Here is a 23,468-nt window from a genome sequence, read left to right on the forward strand (position 1 = left end):
AACTTTACTGAATGTGCACCACGTAGAACGAGATTTAGTTTATTAACATTAACTTTAAAAATTTAACCGTATCTGGCTTCCATCCCTCATTTCAAATTGAATCATATAATGGGGATGGAAACATATTGATTAGGGAGCAACTATTTATTAGAGGTAAAATTGTTTACCATGTAAATATGCTACATGTTCCATTATACACAACTTGGCATTTCAACATTTCATAATCTGTTGCATTTAATTAGGCACAGTCCATAAAGTATGCATCACAAGTAAACATGGGAAACACAAAGGCAGATTTTTCTAAGATTTGTGCTTCATAAATTTTCAGTTTGCTAATTTCAATAATGATGTTTCAGTGTCAGCTGCTGCTTTTCCAAACAAATGCTGATCCTCTCCCTAACGTATTTTATGCAAGGAAGCAAAACTAAGGATGAACTCTAAAGTTCTGCACTTCTGCCTCTTGAAGATTGTCTTTAAGTAGTAATTTTTCTCTTTTATTTAACATTGTTACTAAAATGATAAGTAAATGTAGTGATAGAATTAGAAATGTAAGATACAACTAATGGTAATTAATAATTTGACATTCAGTGACTATAGACACATTGTAGATGGTTTAGATTTTTAATTTGAACATGGAGTTTTTCTTAAATGCAAAGCAATCTGGGAAATTTTAATGGCTTGAGATTTACAAAGTGTCTGATTTTAATTATTTCAGGAATTTTTGGATGTGCTAACCCCATCCTCCAGATAGAATACAGGAATGGGATTGTTGATTCCTGTGGCTGTGTGGGCCAGCACAAGGCCTGGTACTTCCACTCTTAAAGATTGTTAAATGACTTCTAAGTGCTTTTTTAAAAAGCATAGTGGTTACTTTTTTCATTGAAAACTACATTTTTTCTAATTTAAAAAATCCCCGATACCTGCTTATCTGAAATCAATTTGGATAATATTTGAAAACACACAGAAAAACACAAAAATAGAAATTACTTATAAACTCACTCTAAAAGATAATCACATACTGGTATGTGTGTCCTAGTACTTTTTTCCTGTGCATACGTGTGTGCATATGTGTGCATGTGCACACCTATGTATGTCTATGTGTATTTTTATGAAAAAAAATTCTTATACTGTATGCAAAGCAAAAAAATGTGCTTTCCTCCTCTTTATAATATATTGTGAATATTTCCCCAGGGCAGTAAGTCTTCTTGCTCAACATGATTTTTAATCAATGATCATATTCCATTATACAGATGTGCTATAAATTAATCTCCTTTTTTTCCTACTGTAAGTAGGACTGTAGCAAATCTCTCTGCACAATTATCTCTAAACATTTCCTAAAGATAAGTTCTTAGTAATGGTGAGTTAAAGGGTATGTACATATTTGCTGGCTTACTCTGCAGAAAGGTTATGCTAAATAAAAAGTAAACTGTATCTACCCCCTTAGGTTTATTTCTTTAATCAGAACATTTTTAATTTCCTGAAACTGACGAACTTGTTTTTTGTCCAGCTCCCAAAGGTCATTGTAGCACATAGCAGTGATTGCCTGAGTGAGCCTGGTTGTTAGAGCTAAAGGTCTTTACCAGGCACGCCCCATCCAAGGACCTCCCACACTGTGCTCACACAAGTTAAAATGTAGCCAGTTAGCCTGCTCCCTTAAGGCTGCAGTCTGAACTAGGCTCCACAGGATCCACAAAGTAGCTGAAGATTTTCCAAAGGGTACTAGGGTGTGCATGGTTTTAAGGTTTTCACCAGCTAGCTTTCCTTATGTATCTATACTCCTTCCTCAAATCCGTGTGCCTCAGAAAGTGCATCATGTGGGGTGCCTTTTTCCCTTCCCCCTTTCCCACTTGCCCTTTTCCTACTTGATGAAAAGGATACTCCCACCCAATACTATGGCCCATTACCCCAAAGGGCGAGACCCGCTCTGGTGCCCAGGAAGGGATTGTGTGAAATATCGGTAATAACCAAACCTCCTTCAATCAGCACTGTATAACCCCCCTCCCCTCTGATTAAGAAATGCATGTGTGAGAAAATCTTACTTTTGATGGTCAAAATAAGTATTTTCATTTATCAAAATAAGTGTGTGTATTGCTTTGATCAATTTTAGATTAACTGTAATGATACCTTAACCCAGAAAGATATATTCAACATGTAGAGCATTATAATTACAAGAAATAAAAAGTTTAAAATGTTCATTTCCATATATTTCTTTTGTAGAGCATAAAAGTGTATTGCATTAGGGTGACATGGGAGGGAAGTGAAATGAAAATATACTTCCAAGAACAAAAAAGAATGCAAAATTTTCAACTCTTAAAGAAAAGCCATGGGCCAGCCTGATGGCATAGTGGTTAAGTTGATGTGCTCCGCTTTGGCGGCCCAGGGCTTGCAGGTTCGGACCCTGGGTGCAGACCTATGCATCGCTCATCAAGCCATGCTGTGGTGGCATCCCATATATAAAACAGAGGAGGATGGGCACGCGTGTTAGCTCATGGACAATCTCCCTCACCAAAAAAAAAGAAAGAAAAGAAAAGCAAGTTTATTTTTAAAATGGATAGTGGGTATCAATTGCTTTTCTATTTATATTTGGTTGGATACATTTTATTTATTTATTTATTTTGTGAGGAAGATCAGCCCTGAGCTAACATCCATGCTAATCCTCCTCTGTTTCCTGAGGGAGACAGGCTCAGAGCTAACATCTATTGCCAATCCTCCTCCTTTTTTTTTTTCCCCCCAAAGCCCCAGTACATAGTTGTATGTCATAGTTGCACATCTTTCTAGTTGCTGTATGTGGGACGCGGCCTCAGCATGGCTGGACAAGCGGTGCGTCAGTGCGCGCCTGGGATCCGAACTTGGGCCGCTAGTAGCAGAGTGCGCGCACTTAACCGCTAAGCCATGGGGCCGGCCCTGGTTGGATACATTTTAAAGTACAGTGTTAGAGTTTTATTTTAAAATGTCAACATTTATGACATACTGAAATAACGTTGTTTACAACTATATAAACTTATAATGAAAAATTGTAGATGCCGACTTAAAAAATGTGCAAAGGAGAAAAAAATGTGTGAGCAGGTACCTGATTTTCAAAATTTCTTTAGTGGGCCGGCCCCGTGGCTTAGTGGTTAAGTGTGCGCGCTCCGCCGCTGGCGGCCCGGGTTCGGACCCCGGGCGCACACCGACGCACCGCTTCTCTGGCCATGCTGAGGCCATGTCCCACGTACCGCAACTAGAAGGATGTGAAACTACGATGTACAACTATCTACTGGGGCTTTGGGGGAAAATAAATAAATAAATAAAATTATAAAAAAAAAAATTTCTTTAGAGAGTATTCCAGCAAAAAGTGCACAGACCACTGACAAAGGATACGCACCTGAGTGGAAATGCTGCCTCACCTGGCCTCAGGTGGCCTCACTGGAACCCATTCCCCACTGTACTTCTAGAAATCTTGGGCACAATCTCAGTCTCTCCTCCACTTGGTGAGCCCTTGGAGGGGGAGGTGTGGGGTAACCTGTGGGGCTCCTCTTCAGGCTTTGCTTTGCCTAGCGCACTCTCCCTTTCCTGCTCCTTAGTCAGAGCCTGCCTCCTCCAGGTGCCTTTCCTGCACTCGTCCCTGTACCCCTGCCTTCCTCCTCTCTCCCTGCTCCCTCATTCTCCCCAGTAGAAGCCTTCCTCGCTTGTACGTCCTCCCCTCAGGTGTCACCTCTTGCAGAAACCCACCTTGATTCTCCTTTCCTCTGCCTTTAGAATGACTTCTCCTTCCTCTTTTACTAGAAAGAGGGCTTTAGAGGTTAAGAAGGGACAAGAGAGTTAAGTTAGAGAGTGGAATAAGTCTCTGGGATCTTGGAGAGGTCCAGAGAGAGAGAGGCAGAAGCTTGTGTTTTTTGGCTTTTTTGTGTCAGCAGTGCTTCTAGATGTTTGTACCTCTGAAATACTGAGTCTCAATAAAAATACTATTGAATTGAATTGAAGCTGAGGTCCGGTTCAAGTCTCCCCTGATTTCCCAGACCTGCTGGGACCTCCCTTCCTTCAAATTCCTGCTGTACTTACAATCTGTACTCTATAGCTTGGCATGTGATCATCACCATCCTGCAATTTTTGCTAATTATTTTGAGTGTCTAGCATTGTTTTCATAACCAGATTATAAATTCTAGGCAGGTAGGGGTACATGTTTATTTTTTCATCTCACCATGGCACCTAGTATAGTATTGACCATAACAGGTGCTGAGAAAACATATCCCAATTGATTATAAAAAAGGGAAAAGTGTGGGGCCGGCCCAGTGGCGCAGTGGTTAAGTGCGCATGCTCCGCTTCAATGGCCCGGGGTTCGCAGGTTTGGATCCTGGGCACACACCAATGTACTGCTTGCCAAGCCATGCTGTGGTGGCGTCCCATATAAAGTAGAGGAAGATGGGCGTGGACATTAGCTCAGGGCCAATCTTCCTCAGCAAAAAAAGAGGAGGATTGGCATCGGATATTAGCTCAGGCAGCTAACAAAAAAAAAAGGAAAAAGTGGACAGGGAGTCCTGGGGTTGTAATCTGGATCCATCACACTTTACTGGATGATTTTGGGCAACTCATGTATAGTCCAGATCTCTTGTGTCTTCATTGATAAAACATGGGTGATGGTGATAGTAATAGCTAACAGTTGTCAGGTAATCACTATGGGCCAAAACCATTAATGCACCCAACAATTCTATGAGGAAGATATATTCTTATTATTCTCATTGTATATGAGAGGAGACATTAAAATAACTAAAATAACCTGCCCAGAGTCACTCAGTAAATGGCGGAGTTTGGATTTGAAACCAGAGCCTGAGTCCCAAGCACCCATTATACACTACTGACCATGTCTGACTTACCTACCTCAGTTGAAGGTTCTGAGTCAAAGGTTCTGAGTACCTTTTTGAGAAACATAAAAAAGTGATATAAAAGTTGAATTTAGTTATTATTATATTGTTTGGAAAACATGTTTACTTTTTTCCAGCTTTATTGTGATATAATTGACACATAACAGTGTATAAATTTAAGGTGTACAACATGTTGATTTCATACATTTATAAACTGCAAAATGATTACCACCATAGTATTAGCTATCCCTTCCACCCCATCACATAGTTATCATTTCTTTTTTTTGTGGTGAGAACATTCAAGACCTATTCTCTTAGCAACATTCAAGTACATGATACAGTGTTATTAGCTATAATCACCATGCTGTACATTAGATCCCAAAACTTGTTAATCTTATAACTGGAAGTTTGTACCCTTTGGCTAAGATCTCCCCATTCCGCCCCCCCAACCCCTGGTAACCACCACTCTACTTCTCTGAGTTTGTCTTTTTTAGATTCCACATATAAAAACATTTTACCTTTTAAAAGCGATTGGCGATCTGCAGCTGAAATGAGTTGGGGAAATGCGTGGCTGTAGTAAGTGGGAGAGACCATAAGCTCCTCCGGCCGCTGCTTGGCCTTGCAGAAGGGCTCCAGAAAATTAGCAACCTGCAGAATGTTCACTACTCATTGCCCTGATTACCAGAGGCTCACAGTCTGGGAGCTGATAGCAATGAACATCAGTAGAAGGAGGCGAGTACTTGTGTTTTTATTATCATTTTTAATCGTAAAATTCATGCCTGGCCCTTCGCCTTCTGCACAGTCCAGAGTCATGGATCCTTGATATGTGGCTCAAAAGAGAAGCACAGGACAGTGTGTTGCCTTTCTCTCCACCAATTTCCTGCTTGTGTTTCTATTCTGGGACCAATGTACAGACCATTCCAGTTCAGAGATGGAGTAAGCTCTGCTCTGTTTAGTGCCCCATGTGTGCAGCCTGGCCCCACATGAGCACTGTGTAGGAGGGGGCCACATGCGATCGGTAGCTTTTGGTGCTTCCTACTAGGTGAAGGTAGGGTTCTTCTGCAACTAATTGTATCCATCTGTTTTCAGAAGGTGAAAAAAATTCCTGAACTTAGGTGTCGAATTATACATTAATTACACTGATCCCAGTTGCAGCAGTGTGGTCTTAATAGCTTATTGCTGCAATACCAAAATCTGTGATATCAGAATGTGACGTGCATATTTTAATTTGAGAAATAGTTTAACATTTTTAGATATTCATTTAGATGTGGTTATGCAGGTTAAACATAACATATGATCACTGCTTCTTTCATTGCTTCCAATTAAACCTTGCTTGTTAGTTTAACCTCTAGGTAATCCCATCAAACAATTGATGTCAAGGAAACACTGCCCACAGTAGCTTTGGATGAGTGGCCATTAATTTTAATTGCCTTGATATTAAAGATTAAGAAGTATTGGGACTAGCAGAATAGAAACGATCTGATGTCAAGCAAATCCACTTGCTAAAGCTTCCCCAGGCTGCTGGTGATATTAAAATTTTACTGTGAGAATTAAATAAACCTTTATTAGTGATGACTGTTGTTTGATTGGTCCAGGGGTATGCATAAACACAGGATTCTTACATATCTAGAGATGAGACCTTCGATAGTACAGAGATTCCTCAATTATGAAACTGTTAATAAAGCTGTAATCTGATTTTCCAGGCTAGGTTTCATTAATGTATTATAGCTTCTCTGATTGTCAAGGTAATATTAACTACAAAGTACAGAATACAACAGAGAATTATTTAGGAGAATTCTAAAATGGGCCTTTGTTGCTAAATTCAGAGTTGGAGAATTTTCATTAATTATGCTTAAGAAATGCCAAATTCCCTCTCAATCAGGAATATCTCCCTTTGCGCTATAGATATAGTCAATATTTAACTCTTTCAAAGGCCTGACAGCCTTATTCAGACAAGCTAGAGTGATATTATATATTGAAGCAGCTTTTTTGCAAACCAGCTCTGTAGGTCTGCCTCCTGAGCTGAGAACGCACTTTTGAAAGGTGAGGTAGGGTCTAAGAGAACTTGCTTTAACAAGCATAATAAGAATGGGTTCCTTTAGAGTCCTTTTTCCATCTTGATTAAACTTTTGTTTTTGGAGTCATATAATTCTGGTATGGGAATGGATCGTAATAGTCACTGATGCTGACTTCTCCTGGTGCAGAAATCCCTCCCAGTGCATCTGTTTCCATCCTTGTGGAGGCCTGGGCCCCACATCAGCATCGTCTCTGGCTTCTCCCTCTCCCCTGACCTCCACAGCTAGTCAGTGGCCAAATTCTGCCTATTTCTCCTCCATGATATCTGCTCTGTCCAACTCCTGCCACTCTACCTGGCTCAGGCCCTCACTGCCTTCTCACCTGTGTCCTCTCCTAACTCCTCTGTCCACTACCACGTCCTACACAATTATCATGTGCACCTGCCCCAAGCATGTGGGGCTCAAAGAAGGGAGCGCAGAGAAGGCCAGCAGCAGGGTGGGGTTTGGTCCCTCCAGGCTATTTGAGAGCCTAATGTTGTGACAGTCTAGAAACTAAGACAAGTGAGTGGAGTGAAAGGGAACCGGATCTTAGTTCCAAATGGAGAACCGTATATCCATTAAAACATCCAACAGAGAAATCAGGGACTTTGTGAGGTACCAAGTCTCTGGAGGTGGAGATGCATGAACACGAAGAGATACGAGAGGAGGTGCAAGTTGAGAGGATATGAGAGTTCCATTTTAGACCTCTTGAGTTGGAGGTTATGGCAGAACATTTATATGGAAATGTCTTAAAAATCGAGAACTGAAATTCTTCATGGATGTTAGGGATAGAGATGGAAATCTGGGAGTCATCCACACAGAGATAATAATTGAAATCATTAATGTGGAGAAAAAGAAGAGGGCCAAGAGCTGAGTCTTGGAGAAAGTACACTGACATGCGAGCACGCACACACACACACACTCTGGTGCGTCAGGGAATGTCACAGAAACCATGCAAAGAAAGAGCTTTGAGAAGGAGGGGTGGTAATTACAAGTATCAGACACTGCTGAGAGGTCAAACGAGTTGAGGAGAGAGAAAAGGCCATTGGATTGGGGACAGGTGTGATGCCTGTGTAACCACCTCAACCAACCACCTAGCCCTTGAGATTAAGATTAAATGAGAAAATATATGCAAAGGGCTCTGCTTAATGCTTGGCACATAGGAGATACTCATTAAATGATAGTTATTATAACCACTGCTGTTTGGTATGAAGGAAGGAAGGGATACATACAGTCCTTCAGAGGGGAACAAGTGATGGTGGAACAGAAACATCTAGGGAATCCTCATCTGTAACGTATTTACTTCCTGATGAGTTTTGGCTTGTTTCTCTCTGAGGAAGCTATGCGCATGGTTGCTGCATGGTCCTCAGTGACTGTGCCTGCATGTGTATGCATGTGCATGTGTGCACACAGTGCTTCCCCAGGATGGGACAGCATGTGGGCAGCAGCAAGGCCAACATTGTCTTCCTCACATGGCTCCCTTGCCAGAGCTCTTTGGCTTCTTCTGGAAGGATGAGTGTCCTGTAGGTTGAAGAATGAGAGTTCTATTTCCAAAGCAATTAAAGACTTGGCAGAGATGGTCAACAAGTGTGCCCATTGGTGTAAATTGGGTTGGAGAGGCTGATACTACTCCTTATTTTTCCACAGGCCTCTGAAGAGCTGTTCAGGGTGAAACAGTGTCCCACCAGCCTGATAACACAGCAACATGCCACTTTGACAGATTATTAAGAAATTATTGAAAAGCATTTTTAAATTGTTACTTTAACAAAAGAGAGGTCAGAGTCTTTCATATAGCAAGTGGGTACCTTCTTACAAATTGCTGTGTGGGTTTTAGCTTCTTCTTTATATAGCTGAGCTACAGATGCCTGAACATGTAACATAACTATGAGCAATGAGTCCTGGGCTGAAGTTTTGCTGTCAATGAAATGTGATGAAATCTGCCAGTTGCCAAGAGCCTCTTTAGAAATCTCTTCCGTTTGCGCTAGCTGATATCATAAGTAGTTTGTGAAAGAAATCAGTATATTCCACCTGATGAAATCAGAGCTGCTCCTCTGTATTTGCATTTGACCTTATTGGAATTACTTGAGTTTTCAAGTTGTGACCTTCTCGCGTGTTAACTGGCAGAGCTTGAGAAGCCATCTTGGCAGACATACAGTATCTTCTAAGGCGGAAGACAAAGAGATTTTTCATCCATTATTAATTGATGTTACTCTTTTCAGCAGGCCAGACATCATTCTACTATACAGCTGCCAAAATTGTTCTAGACCCAAAAAGAATAAGTCATTCTTTCTCAAGTATTCTTATTATCTACCTAACTTAACAACTATTTCCTTTAGTTTTTCAGCTACTTTTGGGGGGACTGATCATTTATATACTAATTGCTGTATACCAATCGAATATTTTTTACTGAACAGTGCCCCCAGCCATTTTAGTGTTACTGTGGCTAAGCGGTATTATTCCAGGAGTGTTGAGAGTTTTGCCAGAAGAGAAAGTGGACCCCTAAAACCATTATGCATTATCCACAGGATGTGATTGCAGGCTTGGAATTGAGTGTCTCCCAAGGTATCCCCTTGGTGTCCAACAATTATTATTGTAAGCTTGGCTTCCCCCACCCCACCCCCCTTGACCTCTCTTCTCCTTCATTCATGTCCCTGCAATTTGTAGGTATCCAACTGGTTTGGCAACAAACGGATCAGGTACAAGAAGAATATCGGCAAGTTTCAGGAAGAAGCCAACCTCTACGCTGCAAAGACAGCTGTGACAGCCGCACACGCAGTAGCCGCAGCTGTGCAGAACAACCAGACCAATTCACCCACCACGCCAAATTCTGGTACGTACTGGGTGCTCACCCCCTACTTGGCCCCAGCAGCCTTATGCCACAAAACCCTGTCCCACAGGCCAGGAAACAAGAGCCATACTGAGGACACAGTGGATTTGTAAAGGAAGATTTGAATTAAAATACAGGCATGTTCTCATAAAGGGTGAATGAGTGGATGGCCAGAGCCTATAAACCCATTGTTCATAGCGAGTGCTGCTCGCTTCTGGTAGATTCTGGAACTTGCACACTTAGTAGTGGTTTTCAATTCAGCACTTAGGCAAAGTGTTATCACTAATGATTATTTTAACTGTATTGTTCCATGTATCATTTTAAGGTCAATAGTGGTCTGTCAAAGAATAAAATAGCACAAGTGGGAAATTTACCTGTTGCTGTGTATAATGAAGCTAGAATGTTGGAGTTAAGTACAGCAGTGCTTGCTACCTAATGTAGCCGCAGATTCTAGTCTGCTGTCTTTCTTAGCATTTCCTTAGCACCTGTGCTGGCTTGGTAGCCTTTGTAGGTGGTTAGCAGTGAGGGGTATGGTATTTAATACATGGATGCAACATCTGGCTCCTCATACAACACATTTTGGCCAAATTTTATGTGACATCTGTGATGGAGTTAGAAACATCTTAAAATTACAGGGAACTTGAGTGAAATGAAAGATGTGCAACTAGTCCAAACAGATGGACTGGAGAAGCAATTCGAGGGGCTTTTCTAAGGAGATCTTTTAAATAGATCTTTAAAAGTTCAGAAAGTGAGGGGCTTTTTGTTTATTTGTTTTGTTGTCTCCGTCCGTCTCCCCACCCCACCCCCACCCCCCAGTTCTTTTTAATGGAACATGAAAACAAATGAAAGGAAAGTTAGGTAGAATGTATGGCTAAGAAAGAACTTCAGAAAAATGTTTCTTCTCTGGGTAATTGTCCACCGTGACAGTTAATGATGGTGAAGAGCTCATTTAATGACCAAATCCTGGAGAGAAATGACAACGAGGGGATGGTTCCAGGCCAGGTTTTCTGTTTATTTTGATATTCTCTTTGTTTCTTATTTGGGCTTCCCCATTGACGGGACTTTCTTAGATGCAAAATGAGTCACAGGACCTAATTCTTTGGAGTTATTCTCCATCCTCTTAGGTCTGGAAATGCTTTATGTTGTGCACAACCTTTCCCTTCTGTACCTTTTCTCCTTTCCCTGCCTCTAGGTCTTTGAGGATTGTGTGTTTAGCTCTCTGTTATTCAGCTACTTAACTCTTTCCTTTCCAGGTTCTTCTGGTTCTTTTAACCTCCCAAATTCTGGGGACATGTTCATGAACATGCAGAGTCTGAATGGGGATTCTTACCAAGGGTCCCAAGTCGGAGCCAATGTGCAATCACAGGTAGGAGAAATGCCCCAGCGGGGGCCTTTCTAGCAGGGTAGGGTTTGGGCTCAAAACTCCTGACTCCAACCCATGGAAGTGGTCTGCACATCCATGCAGAACCTGTGCTGGGTGCCTCCAAACGTAACCCGTCCGCCCCACCATTTAATTTCATGAGAAGTCAAGTGAAAAGTGACTTTTGACGATTCAAACCTGATGAACTTTGTGAATGCATTCGGCTCTGGCTTGAGCTCATGGAGAGGGGTTGGGTGCATCTTTCATAACAAAAGAGAGCAGAAAAATTGTGTGTGTCAGTGTGTGTATGGTCTAAAAACATATTACTCTGTTTCATTTCTGTATTTTTTTAAGTCAGTGTACCAAAACCTGAGTTCTTAAAGTATGTTCCAGGTTCAGCTCTTTTCTCGTCCTCTTAATTGAGAACAACTACTTGTTTTTAGGCATATAGATGTGTGTGTGTGTGTGTGTGTGTGTGTGTGTGTGTGTGTATGAGAGAGAGGTTGAGATCCAGTATACATATTTATAAGTAGTTTTCACCCACAGCCACACACATTTGGTTGGTGTAGACGGAAAGTTTGCATTGCCATGAAGATGTTATTGTTTGGCTGGCATGAAAAACAAAGATGTGTGAGTTTAAATATGCAAAGAATTGTTGAAATTCTGCCAGTCGTGTTTGATTGATAAATTTGTCTTTCACTGAAGATGCTAAACCCTCGTGGCACACATAATTCAAATTGTTCACTTTTGTAAGTGATGACGTTTTAATAGATTTGGGATGATGACTTCCATTTCGTCTCACTTCTAGGTGGATACCCTCCGTCATGTTATCAATCAGACGGGAGGCTACAGTGACGGCCTTGGAGGAAACTCACTGTACAGTCCACATAATTTAAATGTGAGTACTCTGGGGAACCAGGTCGAAGAGCTGTAGGAACAGCGTCAGGTAAACAATGACTAATAAATTAATTAATGGCCATTTGACTTGGCTTCTCATCTTGTTGGCAGGTGGGGAAGGCAGCATCTTTACTGCACTTTTATTTTATGAACCTAAATTTGACGTTACCTAGATGCCCTTAGAAGTCCTCAGAGATGTCCAGAGTGGCTGACATTCTGTCATCAATAGGGACTTAAGCATCAGCGCATTAAGATGCCATCTCCTGCTGGCTGTGCTGTGTTCCAGGGAAATAGTGAAAAACAGGTCATTTATCTTAGACTCGAGCAGCAGGAAAAATTCCCAAACACAGCTCAGGTGAAGGTGACAACCTTAGAGGGCCCCAGACAGATCAACAAACCAAGCTGAACAAAAAATTCTGTTCTTAAGAGCAACTTGCTATATTGTCAGTGTGGGATACAAAACATGTTCAGCATTTTTAATGGCCTCTCAGTTTTTAATTATGGAGGAAATAATTTTAACTTTTGTAACCAATTCACCAAAACTTTACTTTTCCTCCCACCCTGACATGGATGGAAAATGGCAAAACACACAGTTCCTGAAAGGGACCAGGAGATTGGGTCACCAGGGTGAAGCTGGATGGAGTGGTGGACAGAATCTGGGATCTAGACTTTAAGAGGAAATGAACTGCCTAACTCCTGGCAGACAAGTGTGGAAGAAAATGGACAAAATTCTCCCTTTTTTGGGCCTTGGCTTGCTATGAGAGTAAATATTAATGATTTAAAAAGTGATTGAGGATGTTCAATTGTGAAGGGAAAAAAGGACCATTAAATACTCAAATCTTTTACATTTGAGATGTCAAATCTTTCTTTTTGGGTTTATAAATAACTCATAATAACCCACAACAAACCATATAAAAAGCCTTTTAGTTGCATTTCTCCTTTTTCATTTAAGTGTTTTGAAATGCTTCAGAGAATGTGCGATATCCTTATCAACATGATAAAATATGAAACTGTGATTGCCTGCAGCACTTTACAGACGTGAGTTCCATCTTCCCTGATGAGGCTTGATAAGGCGCTGTTGTATAATACAGTGCATAATCTCAAACCACCAGAGGAAGGATTAATTTATTTTGAAAAAAAGAATGCTTGCTGACAATCTCTCCTCCAGCTGCCACGCTGGGTAAAAATATTATACGTTTGTTGTTTATAAATTTGGATAAAAGAGGAATGATGTTTACTTCAGATGGAATATCTTTAGACTTGTATCTGCGTAAGAGTTTTTCTAAGTAGATTTTCATACCTGAGGGGGGGAAACAGCTTATCTTTTAGATAGAGAAGAGGATTTCTTAGAATCCACACAAACACACGTGTGCATGTCACCATCCAACCCTGCACAACTGGGGCTTTGAAAATAGACCACTGCAGCTTTTCTTTTTTTTTTTCCTTACCTGAATTTGGTGTTCCTCAAGGCTGGAAAATCCTTTTCCCTTTGGCTCTGGTCATCTCTGTGGGGTTGTTTGGTTCCTCCCCTCTCCCTGTGGTCCCAGAGGGAGGAAAGGTGCTTCCTCTGCAGAACTGTGCAGTCAGTCAGAGACAGGGAGTTCTCTAAGAACAGTGATCATGGGAGAAGGAAAAATGCCCAGCACAAGGCTCATCTGACAGCCAGATCCAGGCTGGGTTGGGGAGCCAGACAGAGTTCTCAGCAGCCTGGTGGCACAGGCCTTAAAAGAAGACGTTTTGGATGGACTCGCAGAGGTTGCAGGCGGATGGGAGGGAGATGGGGGACCTTATGACCCACACTGACACTGGTGTGGGTGGTCCAGGTCTGGGGGCAGCACAGCACGAGGCCGGTCTGTGCCGCAGGCCCTAGGTGTCAGCCGGCTCCCCGTTGCCTTCTCTCCAGAAAGGCCCACCCCATCACTTCCACTCAGTGCTCCCCAACTCACAGGCCCAGCGCCTCCTTCTTCCTGACTGCCACAAAAATATGTAGCGACAAGCTGTCTGCCACAGCAGAAATCTGATCCGACGTTGATTTCAGCAATTGCCTCTATAGGCTGGGACAGAAGGCAGATTTGTTTCTGAGTACTGTTAGTTGCTGATGCAGGTCTGAGGCAGGAAGGGCCAGTGGCGTGTGGAAAGCGGTAGCAGCATCCCCAATAGGCGCTCCAGTTACAGATAATTGGAATACAGATTTGAATAGTGTGTGCCCCTCCACCGGTCGTGCATTTTCATTCTGGAGGATCCTATTTGGAGGGAAATTCTGGCCTTCATTTTCAAGGGTTGTAGTAGCTGGCTGTCAGGCATGTATGGAAAAACGGTGGACAACTTCTTCTCTCTGGAAACAAGGATTAAGCCAGGCTGAAGTGAATACTTCGTGGAGCCCACAGTCTTGCTGAGGCGTTGCACCGAGCTTCTCCACTGCTCTATTCTTAAAAGATTTCTTTTCAAGTCACTTTATTTGTACTGGCAAATCCGAGGCAGAGCTTGGTGCCAGCTTGAGACTAGCTGAAGCCCTGCTTCGGCGTGCTGATTTATTGCCAAGTCTTTACTTGGTGGGATGGATTTGTTTTACATGCATTTAATCCCACTTTAACACATGCTTCCAACTCCTGCCAAAGTGGGTTTAGAAAATACATTTTGCTAATGCATCTTTGCTCTCATGTTGTCATCTGGGTGTTTTAAATTGGGGAGTAGAATTAATATGTAGACGTGCACCCGTTGAACTGTGTTTCTCCTTTCAGGCTAATGGAGGCTGGCAGGACGCAACAACTCCATCTTCTGTGACTTCTCCTACAGAAGGCCCAGGAAGTGTGCACTCTGATACCTCTAACTAATCTCTGGCAACACTTTTCCCTGAGCTGACATGCCTTGATAAGTGCATTCAGAGCAATAGGAGGAAAAGGAAAGCGTTTTTGTAGCCCACCATCTACAGCTTTACTGTAAAACCTTGTCTTATTAGAGAACTTGGTAAATCTGTTTTTTAAGGAATCATAATCATTTGTATTTATATAAAAACACACAATGTTAAAAAAGCACTTTATCCAATTAGGCCAAGATTTAACATTGTTGACAGTGCTGTAGCTATTTTATCATAATTTATTATCAATATTTTACATTAATGGTTTCACAGTTGCCAATTACTTGGCCTTAAGGGTAAAAAAAAGTACAATATATGCTAAACCTCAATCGTTAAAGCAGATGCAAAGATTCACCTCACCTAAATTGAACTTCTCGCATATTTCCATCGCTGATTTGGATTGTCTTTCTTTCATATCGCTAACGGAGTGGGAATAAAGGAGCCGTTTGGCTATCTCTGTTAATGATGGTTGTGTCTAAGAATCTTCCTCGTCACGTTTGTGTTGCGATCTCTTGTGTTATAATTAGATCAGAGACTGGTAGCATCTCTTCTCTCTCTGAAAGCACCAGTGCCCAGAGTCTGCTCGGTAATTAAATTACGGATCCAGATTGTTCTGAGAGATGAAGATACTTGCTGCTGATAGAGGTGAACACGAGATCCGTCTGGGGTTTTACGGTGTGCGCTGGGTGCTGCACAGACTTGTCAAGGTTTGCTACGTTCTCTGGGCATCGACAAAAGGCCCCGCTCTCTGGAGTGTTGTATATAGTGTAGCAAAAGAGTATTTATACATCTCACCAATCAAAACACAGCTTTATTACCTCATGCGAACTCATACAAACCAATAGAATTTCAACATGTTCTGTAGCTTAGAGTCCTCACTTACTACCTCTGAACAATACTCACGCTGTAGTTTGTCTCTTTCTTATCTTTTTGCATCTTGTAATTAACTCTGTTTCCCTTCATAAAATGTAATGTACATTGTAATCTTTTAAAAGAAAAATCAGGGTTGCATTTGCAACTTTTAAAAAGCTGAGAGTGGAAACATTGGGTCTTAAATTTAACACAGGATCAGTAAAACTGTTGTAAATACTGGGAAACATTTTGAATGTTCTTCATCTTGTTACTAATCCATGCAAAAAAAAAAAAAAGCGGCGACTAATTGTGATGCATTCAGATTTCAGTATTCAGTACTGTATATTTCACCCTGTGTAATGGGGCCCCCTCTCTCCTTTCTCTCTTTTTGTATTGTATGCGATTCTGAAACTGATTGAGTCATGAAAATAATTTGTGGCGGTGATTCTAATGTATTAAAAACGTTTCGTGTTCCTTTCTAACTGGATTACACCCTGGATTGAAAAAGTCTTCCTCGTGGTAGTTATATGTAGTTTCAAACATGAATAAACTTTTTGCTTTCATGATTAAATGTTGACGTAATTTCTTACTCCACCGCTTGAGCGAGCCAGTGCAGGCGAAGGAGGAAGCCTGCCCAGAAGCAGGCCTGGGCGAGTAAACGTGGGGCCTGTCACAGAGGGACTTGGAGATGACGTGCAGCTGGGGGTGAAGGAACAGCCCCTGCTGACTGGCCACGCTCTCTCTGCAGGTCCTGCCAGCTGCTGGACCATCCTCACACATCCTCGCTTGATTCTCACGCTCTGAGAACACCGCAACGACAATATTATTCCCATTTTCATAGATTAGGAAACCAACACTCATAAAAGTTAAGCAAATGCCACAGGGTCACAGTCCTAGGACAACGGGGCCACACCTTGAACCCAGATGTCTCTGCCCTTGGAGCGCACACTCTCCTGACCTAATGGAAAGACGTTTTTTGTAATTTTTTTTAAAATAGCCAATCTTGTCACATTCACTTCACTTTCATAACTTCTGTGAGATACTAGTTAAGAACAAGCAAAAGTTTGTCCAAAAAGAGTGAGCCTCAGATGCCATTTTAAAAAACCCCCAACTTCTCTTAACATATCTCTTAAAACTCTGAACTTACAAAATGTAAGACCAACTAGCCATTCTTTAACTAGGTTAAACATTGTTTTTGTTTTTTTTCAAATTCTTAGAAATTCCGTATGTTTACATACGTATCTGTCACTAATATCTAAATCTTTATAATAAAAGAAGTCAGGAGTAGGTAATGGGCCTGTTTACTATATCTGAAGGAAGTTGCCTCACAGGAAATCAGATTAATGTTAATCAGTTGCAGCAAATTGTCTATGATAAATACCACTGTTTTACTACTTTAGTTGGTAGAGCCAGGCAAAACAGGTCTAGGGCCACCGTTCACATTAATCTTGAGGCAGTTGTACCGTGAGAGTAAACTTTATAAAATAGATTGCCCTCCAAGGCTGTCCTCCCCACGCCGGCTCTCAGCCTGCCTGTGGGAATCTCTCCCATGGCTAAGTAGTTATTTGCATGATTCGATTAGCTCGTGGGTCAGCCTTTCTTATCTTTGTACATAAAACAATCTCTATGCCATGTGGTTTTGCAAACACATCCTGTGGAAACCTGACACACGTGCACACACAAATACATCTGTAATGTCCAGAAACACACACCTCCTAAGAACCATCTCAGGTTGACCTCGGGCCAGCCTGTTGAGGGAAGCATATCCTAGAGTTGGCTGGAGATTCACATGTTTGCTAGCGACCTTTGAGGGAAACATGTGAGTCTAAGGCTTTATTCTGGGGAAGCCTAAAAAAAAATAGCAATTCCTTTCCTATCCACTAGTCGAGGAGGCACTGCCACGTGTTTCCCTTTTTGGTCTTTGGTACGTACCTCTCTGGGAGGGCAGAAACATCCTCACTTCATAGATAAAATGAGCATGGCCTGGGCCCCAAGGTTCTGATATCTTACTCCAAATTGGGTGAAATGTGTTGATTTGATAGATTTTCACCAGGTACCGTTTCTGGGTCAAGCAGTGGGTTAGGGGCTAGACCCAGAGATGAATGAGATCAGGCCCCAACCCTCGAGAGGCCAAGATCCTGGGCCTCGTCCTTGTTCAGAAAGCAAAGGCCTAGTGAGGGTGTTGCAAAGACTGGTAGGTTTCTGAACCCAAGACTGGAGAAGTGAGGGTCCCATAACCCGTTCACAAGGTCAAAGCAAATAACAGAAAACCACCTGAAGCACCCAGTCACAGGCTAAGGGGCCTGTCCACGTATGCAGTTAGATGCACTGCGCCCATGTGTGCTCACATGAGAATATATGCCTGTTTCTGGAGCCGAGTGCCTGAGCAGCTGCTCCCGTTGGACAGGTATCAGTCTTCCACGTGGACGTACACAAGTGGTGTGGGAATCTCTATGTGTAGCTGACCAGGTGGCCTTGCAAACTAGGTTAGAACTTCTCTATAGGCCCCAGTGAGCAGCAGCCTTGTGCCATTCCCTGGCCACAAATGGGAATGGGAGGGACAGTGTTCTGGAGCAGCACGTCAGGGAGACGTGGGGATAAGTCTCTCGGATGAGGTGGTGTTTTAGGTGTAAAATTGTTGCTGTCATGAGAAGGGGCTTTCACTGGCTGACTGCTACAGTTTATTGAGCATCTCCTGTGGACCAGGGCTCTGCCAGGTACTTTCTGTACATTATCTTATTTAATGCCCAAGGAACCCCATGTGATGGGTGCTATTATCCCAATTTTAGATGGGAATCTGAGGCTTAAAGAGGTGACACCACCTGTCCACCTGTCTTGTCAGGGTGTCTCCTTGTCGTGCTAGGCAGGCTCACTGTTGGTGAGCCAGAGGTGGGAACTGAGCAGAGAAGGGGATGGATGCCAGAACCGCCCCCCCATTAGAGCCATCATCTCATCTCCCCAGCAGCTTGGGACCCCAGGGACACCCTCAGGAAGGCTGCTCTGTCCACAGGCACTCCAGGCCAATGAATGGCCTGCAACTCGTCCCTGCTGGGCCCTGCAGCCCTGATTCGGTCCCTAGTCCTGATGACTCAGCTGTCACAGACACAGCCGATTGACGTGCACGGAGCTTGCTTCCACGTGGGCCTGCCAAGTGCGCTGCCAGGAGCCACACCTCACAGCCAAGTGGGTGCTGGCCCCAGGGGTTCAGTGTGGCCCCTAGGAAAGCACCATAGCTCAGCGTTCATGAATGTGGGCTCCTGAGTGAGACTGCCCAGGGTGGAATCGGCTCTACCTCACACTAGCTGTGTGTCCTTGTAACCTCCCTGTGCCTCAGTTTCCTTAGCTGTCAAGCACCTGCCTCCCAGCCTTGTAGGGAGGATCAAACAAGCTGGTACAGGTAAAGCGCCCTGCGCGCAGTGGAGGCCGAGGCTGGCTGCTCTTGTCACCTATTAGTGCACGACTCACCCTGTGATTTGCAGTTGAATTCCAGCTTGCGTTGATGCCCTGCCCCCAGCGCAAGTCCCACTTCACTCACTGTTGATAAAACCCAGGTCTTTTGGCCCCCAGGTTGATGCATCTCCTTCAGAGCAGCATGATGTGCTGTGAAGGGCTAGGGCACTGGAGTCAGGGCACTGGAGTCGAGTCCAGTTCTGCTACTTACCAGCTGTGTGTGACCTTGGGCATGTCACCTCCTCTGCTTGTGGCCTCAGTTTCTGTAAAATGGGAACTTGGTTCCTATCTACCTCATAGGATGTCATAAAGATTAAGTGAGCTGATGCACACATGGTGCCTGGTCCGTGGGGTGGGGTCGGGTGGGTTCCCTTCTTACTGTTATTGTTACATGGTGCCCCAGATCAGAAGGGAACGCCTCGTTTCTGGCCCCTCTGGCTGGAATGATTACTTCCGGTCAGCAGAAGAGTAGCTAGGGGGTGTCAGCTGCTGGGTGAGGGTCCTGCGGGTGGCTCTGCCTCTTCAATTCATCTCATCCCGCCTGCTCCACCCAGACCTCAAGACTGGACTGAGGCCTCGGCCTCACCTCTCACCACCAAGTCAGGAGATAATAAAAGGCTGATTCTTTTTTCCTGGTAAAATTTCAGCAGAAAGTGTACGCATCATTAAATATGGAAATCCAGAATTTTATTAGCAATCTGCTAGATCTGAACTGACGCCAATTAAACAAAAAAGATATCATTTATAAAAAGGCAGAGTTCAACTTGTATTAAATATGAAATGCAATTTTCTCTTGGTTTTGATTTATTACTGGTGGTCCATTGTTCAAAGAAGCATGTTATATTTCAATAGAGAAATATTGTTTATTCATTAATATTTTAAAACGGGCTTATTGCTGTGCATGGCTCTCGCCGAATGAAACTTATGATTTAAAACATGAATTAATAAACACATTTGAAAGTGTTAGACGAGATCACAACCTCTCATTTTTCATTTTCCTGGGAGCATATTAAATTTTTATAATTCTGCATCTACAGTTTTTTCTTTTAAATAAAGATGCAGATTCCGAATTACTCTGCTAATTTCAGGTAACCAGGAGCGAAAAGCAATATCACGGAGACCCGTGTCAGGATTACAGAATCCCCAAGAAGACGGTCAGGTTTATTTTTGTGATAGTCATAAATCAAAATAAACGAGCTTTTTGCGGGAGGCAGCATTCATGTGCGTGAGGATGCTGGCTGGAGCGGGCCCGTGCATTGAGACTGTGTGTGCAGGTGAGTTTAACATGTCAATGTTCATGGGCACATGCGTGTGTGCTTATAAGTGTGTGTCCGCCAAAACACACGCATATCAGCCTAAATGCTTGAGCACGTGCAATCTGAACGCATCTCAGTTGTTTGGTTCAATGTTCAACCATTATTTATTGAGCACATACTATGTGGCATGCCCTGTGCTGGTTACTGAGGATGAGCTGGTTACAGGGTGGTCTCCCTGCCCTTTCTCCTCCCACGCACCTGCCTGAGCGATCTCTCCACCAGGAGCCGGGGCTGTTGCCTCAACTCCAAAAATGATGCCTCCTATATGGTGAGCTCTTGGGAAATATTTGTTGATGTGCTGATAGACCAGAAGCTTGGGGAAGGGAGAGATCATTTGTGGGCTGGAGGTAGGAAAGGGCTTCTGCAAAGAGTGGTTGAATTAGACTGGGAGAAAGGCATGGCCTGGATGGGGGAACTTGGGGGTAGTGGAGGTCCAGGTAAGGCAGAAGGGAGGCGTGCATCCTGAGGACAGGGAGTGACTCCCCCCAGTGGGGCACCTAGCCCACCCAACAGCTCACTCCCTGCCCAGCCCCTGCTGAGCCCAGCTCACTGCAGGCTCCCAAACACCCTACGGGACATGCAATGTAGCTTGCGCCATTGTATAGAGGAGGAGGCAGAGGTCTAGGAGGAAAGAGATCTGCCTTTGGGTCTAGGTCTGAGGTCCATGCCTTCTCTAAAGAGGTTAGAGAAGGAAGGAAAGTTTGCAAAATAGAGCAGTGGAGTTTTGTTGCTCCAAGGTGCGGGGGGAGGCGAGGATTGGGGGATCCTTCGGGAAACCTCTACAGAAGGAAGAACCCTTAGTGGTGGAGAATCAACTGCTCCAGTGCTCAGGGGGGACATCGGAGATGAACTCACCTAGCCTGGCCCTGGCCCGGGGAAGTGGAGGAACAGGAAGGTCACAAGGCCCTCTGGGAACAGTGCTGTTCTGCTCCCTCCGGCCCACACATGCAAGAGTTCCGGGACTTGCTGGCATTGAGTATATGCGCCTCTTAAACTTTACTAGGAGTGGCCAAAGTATTTGTTTTCCAAAGTGGTTGTACCGACTTATACTTCCACATATTTGTCAACATTTGGTATTTAAAATTTTTTTTCCAACCTGGTATTTTGATGATGATATGTCAATATGATTTGAATTTGAATTTCCATCATGATTACTAGTGAGGTTGAGCATCTTTTCACATGTTTATCGATCATTTGAGTTTTCTGTGAAGTGTCTGTTGAAGCCGGTTATCCATTTTCTTATGTTGTTGGTCTTTTTCTTATTGATTTGTAGGGTGTTTTAATAAACAGTAGTGCAAGACTTAATTTTAGCTAATAATTAAGCAAATTTGTTTCCTTTTTGGTTACTGCATTTTGTGTATGGTGTGAGGTAGGAGTCTAACTGTCCCAAGACCATTAATTGGAAAGTTCAACTTTTCTCCAATGATCTGCAATGTCATCTGTGTCACACATCAAGTGTCCACATGTGTGTGTGGGTCTGTTTCTGGGCTCGTGTGGCTATTGAGCTATATGTCTATCTCTGTGCTGACACCACACTGGCTACTACTGGAGCTTTAGAATTGGTCTTGATATCTAATAAAGCAAATTCTCTCGCCTCGTTCTTCTTCAGGAATGTATTGGCCATTCTTGACCCTTTATATGTCGTGTATAAATTTTAAAATCAGCTTGTCACGTGTCATAAAAGAATTCTCTTGGGATTTTTATTTGGATCACAATAGAATTGATATCTTTAATATATGGAGTCTTTTAATCCATGAACAAGATTTCTATCTTCATTTATTTAGATCTTCTTTAATGTCTTTCAATAAAGTTTTATAGTTTTTTCCATCAAAATGCTCAGGCTCCCACTCACTTGTACCAGGTCCCTCCCTATCGAAACTCCAAATTTCTCTTTGTCTAAACTTTCTCCATCTGAGCCATGCTCAGGCGTCTGGCCTTTCCCAACAAAGAGTCACACGCAGGTGAGGTGCCACCCTCTGAGAAGCAAGGTCCTCTCTCCAGGACTCAGTCAGGCAGCCCTCTCTTCCTTTCTCTTCTCCCCCTCTCTCCCTTCCTTCCATCGTTCCTTCCTTCTTCCTCCTGGCATTTTTTTTTTAATTAATGAATTTAATTTTTTCAGAGCAGTTTTTGTAGAAAAATTGAGTAAAAAGTACAGAGAGTTCCCACATACCCCCTCTCCCCAACACACACACAACCTCCCCCACCACAGTGGTATTTTTGTTGCAATTGATGAACCTACATTGACGCATCATTATGTGTCAAAGTCCATAGTTTACGTTAGAGTTTACTGTTGGTGTTTTACCTTCTATGGTTTGGACAAATGTATAAGGACATGTATCTACTATTGTAGTATCATACAGAATAGTTTCACCGCCCTAAAAATCCTCTGTACTCTGCCTGTTTGTCCCTCCCTCCACCCTAACCCCTGGCAACCACAGTTTCTTTCACTATCTCCATAGTTTGTCTTTTCCGGAAAGTCATATAGTTGGAACCATACAGTATGCAGCCTTTTCGGATTGGCTCCTTTCACTTAGTGATATGCGTTAAGATTCCTCCACATCTTTTCATGGCTTGATAGGTCATTTCTTTTTAGCGCTGAATAATATTCCATTGTCTGGATGCACCACAGCTTATTTATCCACTCACCTACTAAAGGATATCTTGGTTGCTTCCAGGTTTTGGCAATTATGAATAAAGCTGCTATAAACATCCATGTGCAGGTTTTTGTGTGGACATGTTTCCAATTCCTTTGGGTAGATACCAAGGAATGAGATGGCTGGGTCATACGGTAAGAGTGTGTTTAGTTTTATAAGAAACTGCCAAACTGTCTTCCAAAGTGGCTGTACCATTTTGCATTCCCACCAGTGATGAATGAGAGTTCCCGTTGCTCCACATCCTTGTCAGCATTTGATGTTGCCAGTGTTCTGGATTTTGGCCATTCTGATAGGTGTGTAGTGGTATCTCAATGCCGTTTTAATTTGCAATTCTCTAATGATATATGATGCGGAAAAATT

At 42.9% G+C, this 23,468-nt stretch overlaps 1 protein-coding gene across 3 annotated transcripts in view; it reads left to right on the forward strand.

Annotated features, from left to right (window-relative positions):
* PBX3 (PBX homeobox 3) overlaps positions 1 to 16,259 on the forward strand; it is a 209,811-nt gene extending 193,552 nt beyond the window's left edge. For 2 of the 3 annotated variants that reach the window (XM_058524054.1, XM_058524055.1), the window contains exons 6-9: positions 9,560 to 9,725; positions 10,976 to 11,088; positions 11,891 to 11,980; positions 14,721 to 16,259. In XM_058524054.1, the coding sequence (XP_058380037.1) occupies positions 9,560 to 9,725; positions 10,976 to 11,088; positions 11,891 to 11,980; positions 14,721 to 14,813 (462 nt within the window). In that variant the 3' untranslated portion in view covers positions 14,814 to 16,259. The remainder of the gene's footprint in view (positions 1 to 9,559; positions 9,726 to 10,975; positions 11,089 to 11,890; positions 11,981 to 14,720) is intronic. The other variant, XM_058524056.1, reaches the window with a different exon arrangement.
* Positions 16,260 to 23,468: the final 7,209 nt, after the last annotated feature.

The sequence above is a fragment of the Diceros bicornis genome, chromosome 28, assembly GCF_020826845.1.
Source record: "Diceros bicornis minor isolate mBicDic1 chromosome 28, mDicBic1.mat.cur, whole genome shotgun sequence".
In the NCBI taxonomy this organism is placed as follows: Eukaryota; Metazoa; Chordata; class Mammalia; order Perissodactyla; family Rhinocerotidae; genus Diceros; species Diceros bicornis.